Source organism: Aquila chrysaetos, chromosome 20, assembly GCF_900496995.4.
Source record: "Aquila chrysaetos chrysaetos chromosome 20, bAquChr1.4, whole genome shotgun sequence".
Lineage (NCBI taxonomy): Eukaryota > Metazoa > Chordata > Aves > Accipitriformes > Accipitridae > Aquila > Aquila chrysaetos.
Window position 1 is genome coordinate 17,351,179 of NC_044023.1, and position 13,541 is coordinate 17,364,719.

At 42.8% G+C, this 13,541-nt stretch overlaps 1 protein-coding gene across 35 annotated transcripts in view; it reads right to left on the bottom strand.

The window, feature by feature from the left end:
- The window catches only part of MAGI1 (membrane associated guanylate kinase, WW and PDZ domain containing 1), a 356,594-nt gene that overhangs the window by 107,229 nt on the left and 235,824 nt on the right, over positions 1-13,541 (bottom strand). The window contains exon 1 of one of the 35 annotated variants that reach the window (XM_030043377.1): positions 6,522-6,742. The exons of the other annotated variants lie outside the window; for them this stretch is intronic. Within the exon in view, the coding sequence (XP_029899237.1) occupies positions 6,522-6,705 (184 nt within the window). The 5' untranslated portion in view covers positions 6,706-6,742. Of the gene's footprint in view, positions 1-6,521; positions 6,743-13,541 lie in introns of those variants that run through there. 35 annotated transcript variants of the gene reach the window in all.

A 13,541-nucleotide genomic window follows, 5' to 3' on the forward strand; every position in this document is an offset into this window, starting at 1 on the left:
CAGAGTTGTAGTAAAGTATGCTGGTAGAATAGGATTTTTTTTTTTTTTTTTTTAAGGTAGCCAAGCCAACTCATTCATCTGTTTAGATTATGCCTCTTGTAAATGAGTTTTTACAAAGTGCACATCTACACTGCAGTCACTTGAGGACAGAGCTCAGCAGCCAAGTATTTATGGATTTGTTAGGGCAGGTGCTGAAGCTTGCCAAGGGCAAGAGATTGTGCAACTGGATTACGAGAAACACCCAACTCTAAATCCAGCGAAGGACCTTTACACACCTGCGATCAACACTTAACAGCGTAGACAGAGCCACACACTCACCTCCACATGCAGGCTTATATAAATTCACGTTGCAGATTAAAGGTTTTAAGGTTTGTGAGATGTTGAGTTTCCACACCGATAAGCATGATGCCACATGCTCCGCCAGCTCCCACCCCCTCCTCACCTCCAAGAGCCCCTTGCCCTCCCGGTCCGCCTGCACATCACCACCTCCCACTGCTGGCTCATCCTCACAACATCCCTTCCATCAGCACAGCCTGGCAGCCCTCAGTAGTTGCATTTGGGTTTAAACAATACCAACTAATTTTAAATGATATTCTATATAACCTCGGAAACAGCTGTGTATGATGATCATGGTCCAGGCAGATAAAAGCTGGTAACAGTCGACTGCAAGAACACGTTTTGAGAGACACAGAAAGAGATGGATGAACCGAAATGCCTGTACTCTTCAGCACTCAGCTTGTGCAGAGCGGCATTCTTCTGGCTTAGCACATCAGGAGACTATACCAGAAAGGTTTATTATATTATTATTTTTTCATACCAGTTCAAGGAATTCCCCCCTCCCTCACAAACACAGGGTTTCTGTCCCTCTCTTGGACAGGGACAGGTGAAATCAGAAGGAAAAATCTCCTGCTTTTTCCATAACTCCAGTTATGCCAGATTGCTCCCAACACATACTAAAATTTTTGGAGCATGTTAGTTGTTAAACCTCTGCTAAATCAGATTTCTCCCTTCCTCAGCCCCTTCTACCCCAGTGGAATGGGCAGTGGACAACCTCTGTGAGTTTCTCCTGAAGACTGAAATTGCATCTTGTTATAGGAATTTCTGGTAGAAAAACACCCTTGGCCCACACCTAACACATCCACAAGAGTCAAGCTATTCTATCTTTCAAATGCATAACTTGGACCTTGGGATAAGCTCCCAACCTTCTCACCAGTGAAAGATGAGAACTCCAGGTGGGGATACCCATCCTACACTGGTTGCAGGAACACTGGTCCATAACGTCACTTCTACCTCCTTCTTCCACTAAAGTAGTAGTGGCTATAGAAGATGCCAGTTCCTGCACCCTCATGCTTTTCTTCAGGACACACTCCTTGTCACCAGCAAAGCAAATGGAGGAACAAATCTGTCAAATGGACTGTACTGACTTACCTGCATTAAGAAGCAAGTCTACTTAAACTTGTCTGGTCATCCAGACATGAAGGTGTTCTTAGTGATTAAATCCTGGAAGGATATTTTTTTCTCTCCTTAGAGAACCTGAAGGAAAGGCAAAGTTGATGTTACCTCCTTCTCTGAGAGGTAGCTTGGTTCTCATGCTAAGATTACAGAGCAGAACGTGTCAAGGTCTGCATGATGGGTTCACACTTCAGTTAGGAAAGCATAGGAGAATACCAGGGTTATGCTCATCTCTTCTGGGAAAAGAGAGCCTTCACCACTCACCTGAAGTTTCCTAGGGCACGTTTCTATCTCATCTTCAATGCAGTCCTTCCCTTATTTTGTGTACCTCTACATGCTCCACACCCTGATTTTTTTGAATGCTGAATTTGTGCAATATAAATAAGGCTGTTTTACAGGGGTCACTCATTTCCTACAGCCCAAGCTCAGAAGCAGACAGAGTTTGTCATGGCACATCAGAACACTAAAGACCTGTCATCACTTCCTAGGCAACAAGTTTTTATGAAGGTCTTCTATGAACAGCTTCCTGCCCTTGCCTCTCTCCTCATGCATCTCCCAAAAGGAACACAAATGGATAATACTCAATTACCTTGACAAAATTACAAATCTCCCCTGCTCTGCATGTTTTACCTCTCAGCTCAGTGAAAATAAGCAAGACACGATTGCAGGAGCCCAGGTCCCCACAAACATACAAATAAGGAACAGTGGTGCAAAACAGGAATGCATTACTCCTTCGAAGCTCTGCTGACACGTGGGTCTGGGCTTCATTACCACCTCTGGAGTTTACTATAGCACTGTTTACTATAATTAGAAGTGTGTCAGAACTCAGGCAGAGCATTGCACCCATCGCTGGTCCCTCCGCTGGCATGAATACGATAACCAGCAAAGCACAAGGTAGAACTCTTATCTGAGTCCTTAAACAGAGACTAAGTCTCACCCTCTTTTCCTGTTTGAAAAAGACCATAGTGAATGTTTTAAACAAACCCACGCTGGTTCATGTTGCAGAGACCCCAGGGACCTAGGTTAATGCCAGCCTCCTGCCCTTAATTCATGTTGTTGCAAACAGGGCTGGGAGCAACAGGAGGAAGAGGGCAGACTGCAGTGAGAAAAAGGGTTAAAAATGACACTAAAAACTTAAAAGAAAAACAACTGTGAAAAGCTGACCTTTGTAAAACAGACTCACATGTCAACTACCATTTTCATAACTGATTAAATATATATAAAAGTTTTCGTACAACTATATTATTAGATTGTTAAATATGTATACTAAAATGTTTCCTGGAGTAGAATAGCTCTGCAGGAGTCACTCCTCACCCTTAGTAAATATTCACGACGTTTTGGCACACTGGCTGCATTTTTAAAACTGGAACCCACATTTGTTTTTTCTCCTTTGTTGCACCAACCTGCAAACCCTTCTGCGTTTGGGCACGATTGATCTTTTCACAGCCACTCTAATCACTAACTTCAGATGCTTAATACTTTTGCAAAAATATAACTGACCCTGATTAGTTACAAGCTTTCTAAACAGGAGAGAAATGTTTATTGTTTTATATTCCAAATCTGCAGACTGTTGCACTCTATCCAGCCCAACAGTGAGCAAAGCTCTAGTTAAACAACGCGTTGTATAAACTGACATCCCAAAGAGGAATTTTTTGTTGTGGGTTTCTCTAACTGCTTAAAGGCTGATTGCGCACACTTTATCTCTCACCACTGGAAAGACTAAAAGCTAAAGTGAGTTTTTATATCCACATTTCAGGATACTGAAAGTATGGGGCTATAATAGAAATGCTGACGCTATCCAGTTATGGTGGTGCAACCTCTCTACCATAATTATGTACAGTTGGAGATAATAAGCGCTGCTGATTCAGGAGGAATTTCTGATTGGGCTGGAAAATGGAGAAGTGTTGGATAATCTGTTTCCTGAGTGGCAACAGCAGGCCTAAAGAGCATAAACGGAGGAGCAGAGTTAGTAAGGAAACCACAAAAGTCCAATCATGAATCCTTAGAGATGCTCTTACTCCTTTTATTGTTCATGTGATTGCAAGAGATCTAAAGGACTCATTCAGGACTTGTGCTAAAAGAACATCATGAAGTTACCTGGAAGAGTGTGCAGCACAGATGGCAGGGAGAGGTTTGATTGCGCGACTGAGACAGTGGGCACCCAGTCGAGAGAGCACAGAGGACTGATTTTCAAAAGAACTGTGTTCCTTCCTGACCTCTTAAAAATCAAAAACCTTTAAAGTATCTCCAGTTCAGCACCAAAAATGAAGGCACGTAGAAAAAAAAATCAGAACATGCATGCAATACTATATTAAAACTGCCTGAATAACCTGCAAAAAATTGCTTTGAAATCTCTGATACGATATGGAAAATAAACTAATAAAACTGTTCAACAAGTAATTTCTGTTTAAAGAAGGATAGGCTCTTTCCCTCCTTCCTCCTCTTTTTACTTTGCTTTGGGACGTGGGGGAAAAGGAAAGGAAGAGACAAGACTTTTGGTGAAAACTGCTCATTAGGTTCAGTGTTTTCCTGTAACCCTTCTCTTACCAGATCTCATTTTAAAAATATTTACATACTAAATTTCCCATTAAATGATAATTTTCTCAAAAAACACTTGTTTGATTGATAAAAAAAGTTCCAAATGTGACACCGTGACTGGGTCTAATTACTATTAATAAATGCATAACAAATGTTGATAAGATTAACAAACCATTCCAAAAATTTGTTACTATATTCACGCTGTAGCATAAACTCCAAATTAGCAGTAATGCCAGCAGGCTATTAATATTCCCAGATTAACAAAACGCAAGCAGATCATACAAGGGTGAGCTTGAATTTTGCAAAACAAAATACCTGGGTAAATATTTAGCATAAAAGAAAAAACATGTAAGTTAATATTTGTCTACCACAGGGTATTATGGAAACAGATACAGGGGCTTTGCAACATTTACCCTGAAGGAGCACAACTGGAGCGGGTAAGGAGGACCCCCTTACCCACAAAACGAGCCAGAGGAGCCGAGTGGCTCAGCAGTCCCTTGATGCCGACAACCTGCTTTCTAGGAGCGTGGCTCGACGCTGAGCCCCATCCCGGCTCGCTGCAGTTCGAGGAGCGGCAGGTGAGGATATGCGGAGCGAGAGCCCTCCTCGTGCGACAGCCAGGCTCTGCCAAGTTGGGGATAAAACCTCCAGGGAGCTGGGCAAAGCAGATCGTCACAGTACCTGTTTGAGCATCACCCTCACTCAGCGGACAACCCGGTCCTTCTCCGCCGTGTCACCAATGGGGCCGGGACAAGGGTGCTCCCCATCGCCCGTCCCAGCAAGATGCCAGAAATCGCAGCACCCCACACACCCCAGCAGCTCGGCCTCTTCCCTCCCTGACAGCGAGAGCCTGCGGCAGCCCCGGTCCCTGCGTAACAAACCGGTCCCCGTCTCCTTCCCACCCTCTTCGCCAAAACCATCCCACTCCCACCGGCGTAACCTGCAACCCCAGCAGCTCCCTACCCGGCATCACCTACCGCACCGCAGGAGAGGTCAGGGAGGGAATACACACTTTCTGGTTGGCTTCCCATTTGTCTGACACCCTAAGGCACTTCCAATTTAATATGTATTTCTTTTTAAAGTTAGTGGAATTGAAACAAATCCATACTGTTCGCCAATTTCCAGCTTACATAATCAAAGTCAACTGTGCATTCACAAATTCCTTCCTTCTCTGCGAGCTAATCTGACAGTAGCGGGGGGGAAATGTAACAGGGGAAAAATAATCTCCTGTGGCACTGTCTTGATTTCCCTGGGAAAATAAAATGCCTTCAGTTTATAATGGCCTAGTAACGAATTAAACATTTTTAAATCCATAAAGGAACCTCAGTAATAAGATCTTTAAAAACTGCAGACACAGTCAAAGGAAAGAAAAAAAAAGAAGCAGAAACATGCTTGAAATTAAGTGGAGACAAATCACTAAGACACAGATATGGTGAAGCAAAGCGATAGGTGCACCAGGGAGAAGGGAGAGAATCCATTCACTGGTCTAAGTTCACACATTCAGCATCTGCATTCATCAGACACCAAACAAACCAAAGTTATTGCAGCTACAGTTTTGTTCACTTATCAGAAAGATCTAACTGGAGTTTTAATATACAGAAATATCAGAGTTTTAAAACCTTTTATTTGAAAGCTGATACAAGCTCCCCAGTTAAATAGATATCTATTACTCCACTATGCTGGGAGGTGCTCAGAACCAGGCATTTGCATGGCTTAAAATGGCTGCAGCAGTTCAAGGCTTCTGTAACTTAGTGTACACAACACCATGGAGCACAGGAGTGGGGTCTCTTTCCTGGCTATACACTATTTTAAATTTAACAAAGCCAACGTAATTAGTCCCTTGAGCACCCCTCCAGTAACAGCTTCAGCTCCCAGCACTAGCGAGCTGTATGCTATGCAGTAATTATGCTACCAAGCTGTCAGAGCCTCCTTATCTGCATGCAAATTAGTTCATATGCTATACATCTGCTATAATGACAGTATTAAAACAAGAATTTTATAATGAAGCCATCCTCTTTATAGCAACATAGCACAATTACTTTATTAACATATTGCACATCTATGTCTGTAACTGCTCTCAGTCAAATAGCCAAATTTTCCATTCCCCCCACACAGCAAGATCTTTTTCGCTTCTCTCCCCATATCTGTAAATAAATAGAAAGAACAAGAACGGGAATTCCTAAACTACCTCTGTACAATACCACTCCTTCATTGTTCCTGGGGAAGTGCTGCACCAAATGCCATTAAGCGTGACGAAGTGAATAAATATTCCCATAATGCTCCAAAAGGTTAGGAGATGAAACAGTAATAATCAAATCAGCAGCTGTTTGCTCCCAGCCTCGACATCAATCATCAGCTTCTGTCAACCGGCGACTGCCAGCACCACGGCCAAACGGCAGCGGGAGGGGGACCGCAGCCCCGCCGCAGCCCCGCGTCCACCCCCGACGCACAGACGCAAAAAGAGATGTCAAGCAAAGAAAAAAGCGCGAGGCGACAAAAACCTTCGCAAGCGAGGAGCGGGCAACGCAGACCTGGCGCCTGGGAGGGCTTCTGCATGGGAAAGGCGTGCCGGTGCCAGCCCCGCCACGACGAGGGTTTTGGAGGCGGCGGGGGACGCGAAGGCGAGATCTCCACGCGTGGCTGGTTCCCGCACCCCTGCCTCCGCCCCTCGCAGCGTCTGCGGCGTGGCGGTGCTCCGTACCGCCGGAGAAGCATCCTCGCCTCTCCGAAACACGCAGCAGCGCTTCACGACACGTCGGCATCAGCTCTCGGCCCCAGCCCTCTTTCAAACGTTCGTGTCGGGAAAGTTTGGTGGTTTCTCGGTCCCAGAGCTTTTTTCCAGTTTGGTTTTTGGAAGAAGCGGGCAAGCAATTCCCTACAAAGGTTATTTACAGTAACTAACCTCAAAGAAATAAAATCGATAGAGGACTTGACTAATTTCCTTGCAGATATTTTATGAGTTCTCTTCATTACATTGTGAGCAACTGCTCAGTCCTTTTACAGTTAAAAAGAAAACACACAGAAAGCTATGTGATCAGCCCTAAACCTTCAACAAATCTTTACACCCATTTCTTAAACAAACACTTCTTTTTTAAGTCTATTTTTAACCTTCCAGCTTGTATTACCACAAGCCACTGATGCTCTGGGGGAGCTGCCAGGGATTTGCACTCAAACCTTCTTGCAAGGAGATAGCCGGTGGACCCAGCTAGCCATCTCTCCAGGGTAATAAGGAAAGGTAACGTCTAATATTGGGGAATATAAGTTCTGGGATCTTATTTCACTTATTTAATCTGATACAGTTTGTTTATACGTTTGACCAGCTGGCTACTTTTTGAAAGTCTGCTTGGGAATAGAGCAGTTGCGCTTTACAGGCATCCTCCACGAGCAGGAACAAAGGCATGTGGAAGTGGAGAAAAAAAAAAAACAACAAACCAAAACAACAAAAAACCTTTTCCCCTTTTCATGTTATATTTCCCCAAGCACCGGAAAGGTGTGGATAGGTCTCAGCCAAAGTTTCAGCGCTACTTTGTTCTTCATGCAAATCATCTCTTTCATCAATTATCTTAAACCCATTTATAAACATGACTGCTGTTTCAAAGCCACGAGGAGATAGGTGAGAATTACCATGGACAGCACAAAGATGTTCAAATACTAAACAAATCCAAATCTTCTCTTAAAACCTATATTTACAGCTTCAGTAAAGCCCTGAGTTCTGACACCACAGTGCATAAAACAACAAACAAAAGAGCTCAGAAAAGGCACAGAGCAATGCTTCTTTCTCCCCTACAAAAGCTTGTTTTATTTTTGTCAGCATAACCTGTAGTTGGCTGGGTTTGTGAGATCAAATATTTGATCAGTTTACGAAAGTGATGATATTATGCATTTGCCTGAGGGAACAGGGTCACTGGATTTCGTGACCCTGAAGTTTATTCCAGCACTTGGTTCCCATGAGGAAAGTACTAAATTATGCTTTTCCTTTGGGAGAAAACAAAATCAGAATATATCATAGTCCTCCCGCAGCTACTAACAAGATCTTCTGTAGCCTTTGACACCACCTCATGAAATAATGCAACAAAAGCCACCTTATTAGCAGTCAGTGTGCTCCTAACCAAATGGACTGTATTTTCAGAGCAGTCAGTTGTGCAAGGAGCAGCTCAGTCTTATCTGCTGGAAAACTCTCCTACTGCTGTTCTGCCATTTAGATCTCTTCCACACTGCTGTTAGTAAGCGTGAACTCTATTGTCCCTTAACGTCCACAAAAAAAAAGTGGCTGCAGTGGGGCTTGGATTATGTCCTGGAGATGGCATCTATCTCACCTAGCTTTTGAGGCTAACAAGGTAGATATCTCAAACTGAGCTAGTGCTTCAGACTCCCTATGCTCTCAATGGTGAGACACAAACACACTCATCCAGAGCACCGTTCAGGCCAACTACCACCTTATGATGAGCTAAGCTGCATTCCAGGAGCATCAATTTCTCTTCATTGGCCTTAGAGGGCTTCTAGAGCATTAGCTCAGATGTAGACATCTGCAATCAGGTTAGATGAATCCTACCTCAAGAGCGTAACCAAGCCAGCATCATCAACACAGCGTCACCAGCCCGGCTTCCTCAGTGGCACTGAATTCTGGTGTCAACCCCTCCTTGCCGCTCTTATCACTGTAAGCCCCTCTGGACGTCCCCTGACACAGCCTCAACTTCTTCATCCTATCCCTGGGATTGTCCATCCACTCGCCTCTCTTTGCACACTCCTTCAAAACTGAATAGTTTTTTTCAGGCTCACAGATACATTCCCCAGCACCTCCCTCATCACTGCCCCAGACATGCTGGCTACTTGCCATGTGGCAGGTTCTCCCCAGTTGCATTTTCATGATATACTACTACAGGTCAGTTCTCTACCTAAGACAGAAGCAACACTTTCTGCTGTCTCTTCTAATCTCAAGGATTCTTCCATCAACTGAATCGACCGGGAACCTCTGGCTGTGGTTTGGCAGCTGAGTTACCATTGCCTGCTTACATCTTTGTTACATTATTAAAGAAGAAATTCTGCCATCAGCACAGTAATCTGCTGGAAAATGAAATCACATGGAAATCACCTGCTAGGTGTGCTATTTTAGAGGGGACTGCTAATGTAGGTCAAGTTTTATTTTAAAAATTCCTAGAGATATAAATTGGAATGGGAAAGTTCTCTTCTGGGTTGCATCTGTGTTTATTAAGAAACCTCTTATGAATTCTGAATTTTGAATCTATCCACCATTGTCTTTTAAAGGAAAATCACATAAGCATATACAATTTGCCCTCCCTGATTTCAACAAGCCAACACTATGCTTGCAGCTCATACATTTTGAGTGATATTCATGAAAATGGAAATTATTCTTCACACTTTAAAAAAAAAAAAAGTCAAATTTGACAGTGAAAAAAACACCCGAAGCATTTGAGAATCGGCTCAGGATCACTCCTTGATCCTGTTACAATTCTGGCTGCCCAATTCATTGAGATAAGTTTTGTGCAGGCTCCTCGTGTAAGCAAATCTTCCCAAAGACCATTCTACTCTGGCAGCAAATCTTTGAAGAATTTAACAGTTTTCCATGCAACTTTGGCACTTTCTCTCCCTCATGGTAGCAGTATTGGCTCAGCTGAGAAATTGTGGTAGCACAACCAGACTGCAGAAATGCTGCAGAACCACCTTGAAATACTAAAGTGACCTTGTTTTTTAACATATTGTAATATACTTAGTGTGTACATGACCCACATTATAAGTTAGGGTTTGAGCTTTTTTCTTTTTTTTTTTTTTTTTTGGTTAAACAATTGAGATTGCTATTGCTCCTGAGCAAAGTTTAATCATTATAGTATTTTAATTTTGTAATTAAAAAATACAGAAGCCAATCCCAAACTGGGAGTACAATGGCTGCACTTCACAAAGGAGAGATCTGACAAGGGATAAAGTAATTTTTTCACTCCTCCTTCCTTCACCTAGAAATTAAATACTTCACAAAAGATCATCAGCAAGATACTCAGTTTGTAGACACTAACAACCTTGGCAGTGTCCTTTGCAGAGCAGAACAGCTGTTTAGTTGATGGGTACCTTGTCCCAGTAGGGAAAGTTACAGCCTTCTCCACTGTAAATGTTGCAGTTTTCTGCTTTTCAAGCACTCTTGCTTTGTGCCTAGCTTGCAGGAGAACCCTGTACGGAAATATTGCCACCAACATCGCAAAGACTGTTAACCTGAAAAATTGCTTTGTTCTGGCATTTGTTCTGTCTTAATTGTATTTAATTTCCAGCAAGCATTTAGATTGCAAGCAACCTTTGTTGCTTTCAAAAATTAAAGGAAACAACAAATTGTGAGCTTTTCTGAGATGTTTAAGTGCTCAGATCCAGGTACCACCATCTAGCACTGACCATAGCCCAGCTGCGCTGCAGCACTTCACTGCATAGTCCTCCTTAGACCAACTAAGTATGGTGAAATAAATGAGGAAAACTCATTTCACCTTACCTTTGCACTGGGCTAAATGCACTCAAATGCTCCCTTTCTGCAGTTCATCTGACTGTTTGCTTCTAACTGTAACATCTTCTTGACAAAGATTTTACGTGGGTCTCCCATCCCCCAGCAGAAAAAGAAAAAAGAGCACAACCTCTTCCTCCTGCACTCTGGGGAACTCACCAGCCTACAACCTTTACACAGTGTCTCTGAAATCTTTGTTCCTGCAGTGCTTTCCCAGACTGGTGTTTACAAGTATGTCTAGGGAAAGTAAAGTAGCATCAAGCTCAAAAGATAAAAACCCATGACTTTGAAAAACTGGTTTGGGTCTCTGATTTCCAAACTCCCTTTATCTGCCGTGGTGTGCATGCAATGCTTTGTACTGCTGGCAAAATAAGCAATGTTGAGAAAAGGAATTTTGAAGGGCTTCTCACATCCCATCTCTAACCATCACAAATGGGTAATCCTAGCTCGGTTTTCCTTTTAATCTTGCTGGAGAAGAAAGGTAGCTTGCATCTAGCAACATTTCACAAAAAGCCATATGGCTCAGGATGCAAGCATAGCAAAGTGACTGTTCTTTTCCCCGCACCTAAATGAGACTTGACTAGGTACCCGAGACACAAAGTTTGTCTAAAACCCTGCTTCCAAATAAGACCGCATTTGAGGAATTACACTGCAAATGAGATTTATTTTTGGTATCTCACATAGTGCAAGGTCAAGCAGAAGATGGTAGGAAAGACACAGACTCAAATCCAGTTTCAGGATCCCATTTCTAAAGTCTTCGGGAAGTTGGACTATTTAGTAGAAACCTGAGAGGTAAAAGCAACAGTTCTGCTATTGTTTATTACCTTGTGTGAAGTGATTAATACAGCAGTTTATTGCCTCTGTTGCACAAAAGAACTACGTGCCAACTCTTCCGGCTGAGGAAAAAGCACATTGCTTTGCAATTAAAAACAACACGGAAGAGTGCCAAGGGTGAAAGGTGGAGAAAATCCTAATCTGCCTCAAGCAGAAGGAATGAAAAAGCAGCGTGATGGCACAAAATCTCTTTCTACCTTTGCTTCTGCTGCTTCTGAGATTACAGACAGTTGCGGCCAGCTTACTGGGAGCCCAAGTGATTGTGAGAAAACCAAAGTGCAATCTGTTAACTCCTCCTTCCAAAACAGTGACCATTAAACACTAGTTAATATGAGCCCTTACTAAGACAATATATGCCTTTCTCTCTTACATATTGGTATTTCATGTTAGGGAATATTCACCAACAACTTATCCCATCCATCTGCTTTTAGTAGTGTTTTCTCCATCCTCCTACGCACTATTCTATTCTGCTTACAATAACACTGATAGGCATTCATGGTGAGAAGCCGTCGGTACTACGCATTCCTTTCCCAGTCTTCTTTCTATACGATGCTCTAAAATCAGAAGACCCTCCTGACAGTGACTGGCTTGTCAGGGTGCCAGGACCACCAACTACTGTCCAACAAGTTGTTCCAGAGAGTCGTTTCCTTTCTACACCAGTTTGCATCGTATGTTGTTGGTAATCTTGCATACTGATTTCCTGCTGAGCGTCTACAGCACCCAGCAGAGTTCTGGGCTGTGACTAGGGTACCCTTCCCAGGCTACTCCGCACTATATCAAGGATAAAAACCCGTGAGACAGCTTTAAATCTGCTGTCCAGTATGCCCAAGCTGTCTTCTTTAGCTTTAAGTTTAAGCCAAACTAAAACCAACATGAATGGGACTTATCAGCTGTTACAAACACAAATAATCCTTATTCACTAAAGCCTGTCTGGAGATAGAGTGGTCATTCCCAGCAGTGGTCTCTGAAGCCCTCTGTAGATTTTCCTTCTTCTACAGTGGTGTACAGAAAAATTAGAAAGACTCTGGTTTAATAAAAATACATGCACTTTACTGGAACATGTTTTTGCATTGATAGAGAAACTCAGCAGGAAATAATAAAACACTAAAAAAAAAAAAGAGAGAACTTTTAAGTGTGACAGCTTTCAAGTCTGATTGCACAGCTCTTTCTCAAGTCTAGAGGTGGGCCTCTCATAGGGTAGGTAAAAATTTCCATGCTTCGGTAACATACGGCTCTTGTTTCTCAAGCTCTCTAGGAAACCTTTTCAAACACCCAGCATGTCTGCATCTAGAAAAGCTGTGCTTGGTGCAGAGTAAATCCACTCCATCCTGCCCTCAGCTCTGGCACATTAAATTTTCTAAGGAAGAGGGAGGATTTCCCAGCTACCTGCGTGACACTAAAAATGTCATGTACAACATTAATTTGTGGGTAGAGAGCAGGAAAGAAGAATTTGATTTTGTCAGAGACAGATTTTTCTTCTTTTTAAGCAGAAGATGTCACAAGTTCAAAGTCCAGCTGAGGTCGTGAGTTCAAATACATACGATAAATATCTCAGTTATCACGACCACATACTTTTTATACAATTCACACAAAAACACATATTTTACTCTACAAAAGCATATTTAACACAGAAAGGCCACTCTTCCTCTGAAGCCTAGGATTAATTTACATAATGCACCTTTAAAGTCCCTTTTTTATGTGTTAATTCCTGTTAATAGAAAGAGATGTTGCAGGCACAGGTTTCAGCTTGGTACATGCTGCAGTGTTCTCCCCAAAAAGACTGCAGCAGAACCCCCAATAAAATAGCTATTTAGGAGCAGCATGGCTGCTTTTTCTAATGTGGAGTCAATATGGAGAGAACCTGTGGAACATGCATAATTCACTGTTCATTTGCCCCTGTAAAGATGAGGACCAGGAGAAAATAAAAGGATTTTATGACAAACCTGCAGCAAAGCCAGTTGCAGAGCAAGGCTTTGGAAGCTATCTCAAAGGATGCCCAAAGGTGCTCACCTCCCACTGTACCCAGCTGCTCCTGAAATTCAGTAGCAGTCAGGCACCACGGTAGAAACCTTGGCACCTCGTCCTCTGCTCTTACTTCTTCCACATATGTTCTCTTCAAAAGGCATTTTAAGACCAAATGACGAGCCAAAAACCTGGGGGGGACTTCTGATCATTCCCAGCATGGAAAGTCTTATGTGCCATTCCAGTTTCTGCAATA